Source organism: Primulina huaijiensis, chromosome 4 (assembly GCF_012295235.1).
Source record: "Primulina huaijiensis isolate GDHJ02 chromosome 4, ASM1229523v2, whole genome shotgun sequence".
In the NCBI taxonomy this organism is placed as follows: domain Eukaryota; kingdom Viridiplantae; phylum Streptophyta; class Magnoliopsida; order Lamiales; family Gesneriaceae; genus Primulina; species Primulina huaijiensis.
The window spans coordinates 24657587-24666442 of NC_133309.1; the positions used below are offsets into that span (position 1 = coordinate 24657587).

Sequence of the window (8856 nt, forward strand, 5' to 3'; positions counted from 1 at the left end):
TTTTCCATCTTCTCATCAGTTGCTAGTTGTTTAACAAGGTCTGCTATAGAACTCTTGGTCACTTCTGCAACATTGTTGATGGCTGCAACGATGCTATCTTCTTCTTCATTTAACTTCTTACGTTTTTTTGATTTTGACTTGTTGCTTGCAGTTTTCTTGGATGAGGGGATTTGTGTCCCAGAAATAGAATCACCAGCTCCTTCAACAACACGAAATATGTCCTCAAGCCCAACCTCGATGTCATTAGATATTTCGTAATTCATATTAGGGACATCTTTAACAAAATTTGCAAAGTCTTCTGCATGTTCACCAGTTGCTCGATCATTTCCAAAAATTTCACACCAATCATGGTAATACGATCATTTCCTGTGCCGCAAGAAACGTACACTACTGTCTACCTGTAAAAAATTAAGAAAAATTTGAGGAGACATTATTGTTTATAAAAACCAACTAGATAAAGAACAAGGATAAAGAAGAAAAAGAATGGAAAAAAAAAACTAAGCAGAATCATTTTTTTAGAGCGAATCACTCCAGAAATGTTGAAGGGAATAATTGGTCAAGTGACTATTTCCATGATAAAGGGTCATTTTCGAAAGTGCAGTTGCTTTCATCTAAAAAAAACTTGCATAATTTGGTCTTACCTATGTTTTAGACCCACGGTAGCTGCACAAAATCTCCAAAGGTCAAATTAAGGGATTCAATGAATTTATTCTAAGCACAAATCTCCCACTTTCCATGGCTATCGCCAAGTCATTTGAGGTATATTTACATGAATCATTTGATATAATCCATTCAGCAAGTTAAAATAAAACTTTACAATCAAACCTATAAAAGTATGTTCTTTGATCAGAATAAAACTGTGCGTCCATATTGTGCTTTTTCACTAGATCCTCATGTTAATATCAACAAACACCCGGAGTAATATTCAGAAGATATTTGTGAAATCTATCACAAAACTTTAACACAGTTGCCTCAAACATTAGAAATTCGAGAGCTGAACCAGATGCAGGATTTCATGTAAATGATTAATAACCTTTCTTGAGTGATTCGCTCTAAAAATTATTCCAGCTATTAACCAAACAAACAACCATGTAAAATAATACCTTAACCATTGATTCCCATGCCTCGTTCGTAGCTTCAACCATTTTGTCTGTCTCATTCCAACCGATCCCACTTTTGCTTAAGATTGTCACCAAAGAACCATGTGTTTTCTTCCAAACATGGATTTTTGAATTAATATGTGGATTGCCACGTAAGTCAGTATCTGGGAATATTTTCTTCATCGCATCTTCTAAAAATGTTAAGTACCCACATTTAAATCCATTTTCACTTTTCCATCCACAGTTGATAGCGTCTTTCAATGCTTGAATAAGAACTTCTTCCTCACGTGTACTCCAAGTACGTCGAGTCTTCTCTGTTTTCTTGCCTTTGTCACCAGAATTTGCGGAGCTTGCCCTAGACTCCATAGATTATATTCCTGAAAAATATAAAAATAAATTATGCTAATTTAATTAGTAAACAATATGCAATATTATATGATAAATACAACTAACACAATATAATAACACAACTTGGATATATAACATTCATTGCAACATAATATGCATTAATGTATCTAAATCGAAAAGACGTAAATACCAATGTAAGTGGTTAATACATGTTTCGGAAATGAAATAGTGTTTAAAACTGAATCACAACTACTGTAATAATGTCTACTAGTTGTGATACATGGACATTGCTAAGTTATCTCTCCATATATCCCACATTTCATATGATTCAAAACTTTCAATGAAATCATCTTCATTTTCATGGATCAGGCTATCTGTCTCCTCTTCAACTTCCTCAATAGGATCGTTAGGCATTTGAGATCGGATGAAGTTGTGTAACAAAATGCAAGCCAATATGATTTTATTCTGCACTTCCAAAGGGTAAAACGATGGACTTCGAAGGATAGCCCATCTCTTTTTTAGCAAACCGAATGCTCTTTCAATCACATTACGAGCTAGGGCATGTCTCCAATTGAAAAGCTCTTTGTAATTTTGTGGGCCAGTTGAACGATTTCCCCAAGCATCCCTATGATATCGTACTCTTCTGTAAGGAGTCAAAAATCCCTCCAAATTTGCATATCCATTGTCACACAAGTAATAACACCCTGTCGTTATGATTACATGGTAAGTAAGCAACATAAATTGATTTTATAATATATTGAAACAACATAAATATGTAAATGTTCATATGACCTCTCTGAATTTTTAGACCACCATCACGAGTCACTGCATCGCGGATAACTCTAGCATCTGCCGCGGATCCCTCCCACCCAGTAAGTGCATAAATGAAGTTCATATCACGGTTGCAAACTCCCAATACATTTACCGAAATAGTACCTTTTCTAGTTCTGTATTTTGGTTTCTCCGAGGTAGGAACATGCACGCTAACATATGTACCTTCCAACGCACCAAGACAACCCTGTAAAATTTATCATACACAGTAATGATACATGTCATTGAATAATGGTATGTGCAAAATAAAAAAAGAACAAGTGTTAACAAATATTAACAAGTATTTGTACATTACCTTAAACCATTTCCAAGTTTCATTAGTGCAATTGTCGTCGACGGGAATAGGCTTAGCAAGTAGTATAGGATGCAACTTAAGAACTGATCGCAAAACTTCATGGAAATGAATGCTGATTGTGTGGCCACTACGCATGAAATCGTGACCAGTAATTCGGTTTTTCTTATGGTGGGCCAAGATAGACAAAAACATTGCAACTTTCTCCTGAATCCGAACATATCTAGATTCTACCAGTCCTCCAACAGTAGTTAGCAAATAACACAAGTGTGCAAAGGCATTTCGATTCATCCTCAAATTGACCACACATTGAACATCTCCTATTTCAATAATGCGATACAAGTGGCTCATTTGCGCATTAATTCTTCGTGTCATATTGTATGAGGTTGGTGCTCTACTCTCCAAACGTCGTCGTTTGGCGACTAACTTCTTGTATTGTAGTGTTAAAAGACATAACATCACGAAAGACCGAAACATTATTTGGTGCAGCAACACTAAAAGTAGAATTTGTCGACGTTTATTGTCCATATTTCTGAGATTCTAAGAAAAATTATGATCAAATAAATCGATTTTGGCTAACCATACTACAAAATTGAAAGTGAAACTTCAATGAAATACCTTCTTGTAGAAGCTTAGGATTGTGCTAGCTTCAGCGTTCTTCTGTTGCTTCTCTTTAAAAACATCAATGATCAAATAAGTCAATTTTGGCTAAAACCATACTGCATGAATAATTCACCGTAAATGTATCAAATGTGAATGTTTCTCTTGTCTTTTCATACTGTCTGAACACAATAAAGGCAACTTAATATCCAAAAACATATGCAATAATTCTTAACATAAAATTATCAGCCCAAACACGTTTCCTTCTCTCAAGTAATCACTTGTTAATCATAGTTCAAATCCATCTCCAAATGCATTTCAGCATTTCAAATCAAATATTTCCATAGGCAACACGACCTTATGTATATATCTTCTCATTTAATAGGTTCATACATGAACAATCCTACATTTATCTAATATTAGGATCTTTAACAAAAGTCATTTAGACAAATAATAAATACAGAAAAAAAGAGAAAAGAAATCTAGCTAGAGAGAAGATCTATACTGATAATTAGAACCAAAGAGCCATTAAAATGCAATTAAAGAAGCTCAAACATCAACACCACAGCTCATGATCAACTGATACTTAATTACAGCAGGCCCAACTGCAATCCCATTGTTCTTTTCACCGAAATTTATGTAAGCTGGACAATTATTTTGGTTGAGGCCTCAATTCAAATTCTAACAATTTTTTTCCAATTAGCTTCTAGTCACTGATTTATTGGTATTATAATTAAGTTTGAAATCTAGGGAATAACATACAAACCACAAATTGCAGCACCGGATAGTCCTAAAAATCATAAACTCAATCGGAATATTTGGATAGAACTTTTGTACCTAAAAACCGATAGTTTTATCTAATTAGGTTTAGATATTAATTGAGCAATTGCAATTGGTGTTTATATTAGATTCGGTTGGGATCTGAATAACCAGACCTATACACCAAAAAAAATGAAATTTCAAAAATTAATCAGCAAAAAATCAAACACTTACCACCGCAATTCCCAACCAAAGAATCTTTTGATTTCCTAAAACCAGAGCCGCAGTTTCCCAAGCCTTTTCAACCTGAGCCGTAACACGCCTAATCGCGAGAGCAGATCTAAAATTCTAGATCTCTCTTGTCGATGCTTTCCAGCGGGTAAATTGGTAATTTACGTTATATTTTTAGGAAGTGGATTGTTAATCAGCCCAAATCAAAGGGATGTTTTTTCCACCAAATTGGGTTTGTTTCATACGGGCTTCATGATTAATTGAGTCATAAAAAATGAGACAAACATATGTTTAATAATCTATCCCATACTTATCACTTACACCAAACATAACGTTAAGGTATATGTGATGTATTTTGTTAACGGAGTGTTTGCAATTTCTAAAAAAAATAATTAATGGAATTTCTTTTGTATAGTATAAATAAATTCGCTATTTTTTGTAACTGAACTTTGATTTCGATGACATATTTTTTTTATTATATATGCATTTCATTACTCTCTAAATGGATAAAGTCTAAAGAACTTTTATTCTTTTTTTTTTGAAAAAAATCTCTTACAGATGTAAAAATATTCAAAATAGAACTTTGGCTTCTGGTCGTATATATTTTTTAAGCTCAAAATGCAAGTAACGGCATATTTTTTCCCTGTGACTAGTTAAAGTATGTTGCACATAAATGTTTATTATATTTTTAAAATAAATTTTTATCATAAGATTTAAATAATCAGTTATATAGACAGATCAAAATAAATGCATGAATAAGATAATATATGAAATTAAATGAGATACTATGTGAAATTAAATTTGTACTTACGGATACTACTTAAATGAGGGGGAAATAGAAAATTTAGAAATAAATTATGTGATATTTGTTTGCTTAAAGAATAAATTTATATAATTACTGCATTTTCAATTTCCAATTTAACACTGTTATTTCTTCATTGCTTTATTTTAGTTAGGAAAAAAAAAAACCACTTTCGGAATAAAATTCCTGAATTTAATTTATAAATAAATATTTACTGCTATAAAAAAAAACGATTGAAATTGCAAAATGGACCTTCATTGTTAATAATGTCAAATGAGTCCCGTGCTCTTGCCCCCATTCACCCTCAGTTTTAGGATCCGACCCGCCTGCGGGTACCTCCATCTTCATACGCACCCATAGCCGTACCTCTTATGAGGCAAATCAAGCGGTTGTCTCAGGGCCCGGACCAATAAGAGGCCCAAATTTATTGCCTCATTGGACCCAAATTTATAAATAAACATATATATATATATATGTATATCTTATTTGTTCTCTAACTCACTCTAAATCTCAACTCTAATTCTTGTCACCATTCAACAAATAAAGTTCACGGTCCCCTACTTCTCTTAAGCCTGAAGCCTGAAGTTAAGTAATTTTCTTCATGAATTATGCTTTATTTTCATTCCAAATCTTTTTTATAAATACACATTTATATTTATATTTGTAGATTAATCTACCAAAGGATCATCAATGAAAATGAAATTTACTTGTGATGTGGGTACTATGATGTGCTTAGAGATCATGTTAATTAAATATATAACTAAAACACACATCACATGATTTAAATTCTTTAATTAGTTATGATTGAATTATGAGTTTTATATAAATTTTATGTGCGACTTGTGTAATTAATCAGTGAATAGTCTAACGAAATAAAATAAAGTGTGAATAGAGCTTGAATGTGTGGACCTTTGAAAGATGAAATTCGTGATTTTTTTGGATTTTTTGTCCTTCGATTTTGTAGTTTGTTATTTCGAATCAAGGAATTCTTTGATTTTGTAGTTTCTACAATTATAGAGACTAAAAGTGTAGGAATATTTTGGTTAGACGCTTGTTAATTTGATTTGGTTCAGAAAATATTTGTCTTTAATTTATGTAAATTACAAAACTATAATTTTTTATTCCATGCGATACTGTTTGTTTTGATTTTATAAGTTAATTGAGAATGATTGATTTTGTTTTAGGTTTTAAAAAAATTTTAATACAAAATTTAATTTGTTGTTGATTGAACATTTTGATAGTTATTTGTTATTTGCAAATCGAATTTTATATTTATTACTGCAACAAGAGGGCCCGTTTTTCAATTTTCGTTTCAGGCCCCATTCAACACAGTTACGGCTCTGTACGCACCTCAGCGCGAATGGAATCGTCAACCGCCACGAAAATAGCAGCAGACTCCAACAACAATGGTCAAGATTCGGGGAGCTCGGCGGTGGAGACGGTTGTTCAGTACGTGGTGCTACGGAGGGACCTAATCGACAGTTGGCCGCTGGGGAGTATTGTAACTCAGGGCTGCCACGCCTCCGTCGCCGCTATCTGGGCTCATAAGGATGATCCGGATACTCTTCTATACTATTCCCCTCCCAATATTGATTCGATGCACAAGGTTAGCAAATTCTATCCGTGCTTGTGTTTTTTTTTTTTTTTTTAATACATCTTCTCACGAATTCCGTATATTCAAATTATCGCTGGATTCATTAAATTCTCACGTTGAATTGAAACATCAGCTTATACGTACTTATTCTTTCACAAGTTTGAGCATTGAATTTTTTTTTCACATCAATATTTGATTATAATTCAATGTTTTAAACAATACCGCAGCCTATTGTGCCATTTTGACATTCCTTCTGCCATGCATGCATGCATGCATCAGGTTTTGACAAATCTAGAGAAAATCAGAAGGATATATTCAAATTTCATTTTCTTGATGAATGGTGTTGATATTAGCAAATTTATTTACTAATTTTCTAGCTTTAACATACGTATTTCTGAAATATAATTTCAGATATCCGTCTGACTAAAAACACGTAGTATAAAATTATGACTAATTTTTTCGGATTAAAATTATATCGTAAAAAAAAATTGACCAAGATCATTTAGCCAATTCTAGAAACCATTAAACTCATATAACTCTTCGTGGTTCCCGTTGAGAACGGGTTGAATTCATGACAATATTTTTCAAATGTATATAATAATTTTTTTTATACATTAGTTATTGAATATCATGTAAGAGATGGTTAGATCAGTTTAAATTTTGGTGTCATCGAATATTTTTACTTATATGAATAGAGTTATATATCCATGTTTGTAATTCTATATGATACTTGATGTTGAAATATACGGAAAAAATTGTTTTTTGGTTTTGTATGTTTGCTTATTTTCGATATTGGTCATATAGCTATCAAATTCAGTTTTAGTTCAGCATCTTCCGATTTTTAGCAATTTTAGTCATCTTTCATCGAGAGTGCCGATGTGACACTACGCATGTCAGTGCCACATTAGCACTGCATTGGTGTCACATCAACGCAACGTCAAAAAAATGATTAAAATTACCAAAAAAAAAGAAGGATAACTGCCGAAAACTGAAATTTGACAAGATATATTATCAAAATCGCAAAAAGACGAACAAAATATAGGACCAAGAAACAATATTCTCAAAAAATACTGATTCAAATTTAACTCTAATTATTAAATTATTATTCAAATTTGACTATAATTAGTAAGTTAATTTGTTCTTTAATCAACTATATAAAACTATTCTAAATCATCAAATCTATAATTCTTCAACTTCAGAAATTCATATTCCTACACCATCAATTTGTTAACCATTTTTCATAAAGAAGTTTGGAATATATTTAAGATTGATTTTCGTTGACATTTATTCTTTTTATTTTGAAATTTCGATCATAATACGTAGTTTTATGGTTCCTATAATTGAATCAACGATCTTGGTCAAAATTTTATTTTACGAAACAATTTATGTTTGAAAAAAAATAGATATAATTCAAATTATCAGAACCTTAAGATAGAAAAATATAGTAAATAAATTTGCTAATTATCAACCCCACTAATCAAGAAAATGAAATTTGAATATATTCCTCTCTAGATTTGTCAAAACCTCACGCATGCATGGTAGATGGAATGTCAACATGGCACAATTTACAAATCGAATATCAAAGGGTATAATTCAATAGTTGACAATTTTTCTTGATCAATGTTTATAATTTTAATTTTTTTTAAACAAAAAAATCATTCACGTTGAACCATTGTATAGTTTAAAACGTTTGAATTATAATCAAATCACGGATTATAGACATTTGATCCTAAATATTATAAGCATGCAAAGTCGATGTTGACTGGTATATATGGTGGTTTTGGTCCCTCACACACTAAAGGACCTAATTCCCTTTAAAAAAGAGAATGAATATCACACAAAAAATTCTCCAAGATATGGAAATGCCCCTTTGAAATGCCAAGATATATCTTCTTCTAAATCTTGTTCCCTCTATATAAAGCTCACATTGAAGCAACATTTACCGTCATATATCGAGTCGCAAATATATATATATATATATATAGGAAAAGAGGTCTTGTATGAAGATTAAGAGTCGGTTTGGTAGCCAAGGATGACTTGCCTAAATTCGTTCAAGAGATTAACGAAGCTTAAGGCGGTTTCTATAGGCGTCGTCCGTTGGCTATCCGGACGGGCTCTTATGCATCATGCATGAGCATCATTTCCATTAATGCATGTTGTGCAACAACTTTGATCGTTTGGAGCAATCAAGTAAAGTATACAGTACTGGTAAGGAATGTTATTTATTCATTTATTTGAAATCCCAAATGCCTAAAAACTTTTCGATGCTCGAACTTGTGATAGAATCTAACTAAACTGC

The 8856-nt window shown here is 32.2% G+C and overlaps 1 protein-coding gene across 5 annotated transcripts; it reads right to left on the reverse strand.

Moving 5' to 3' along the window:
- Window positions 1–1513: 1513 nt before the first annotated feature.
- LOC140975678 (uncharacterized) lies at window positions 1514–4346 on the reverse strand. Of its 5 annotated transcripts, none has more exons than XM_073439533.1 (5): window positions 4165–4346; window positions 3190–3242; window positions 2575–3103; window positions 2241–2466; window positions 1516–2152 (listed from the first exon to the last, which is right to left on the reverse strand). In XM_073439533.1, the coding sequence occupies exons 3-5, from the start codon at window positions 3097–3099 to the stop codon at window positions 1716–1718; spliced, it is 1188 nt and encodes a 395-aa protein (XP_073295634.1). In that variant the 5' UTR covers window positions 3100–3103; window positions 3190–3242; window positions 4165–4346; the 3' UTR covers window positions 1516–1715. The 5 variants fall into 5 exon arrangements, with proteins under 5 accessions (XP_073295635.1, XP_073295634.1, XP_073295632.1 ...); XM_073439531.1 differs by having other exon boundaries at window positions 3190–3290; XM_073439532.1 differs by having other exon boundaries at window positions 1517–2152; window positions 2575–3242.
- Window positions 4347–8856: the final 4510 nt, after the last annotated feature.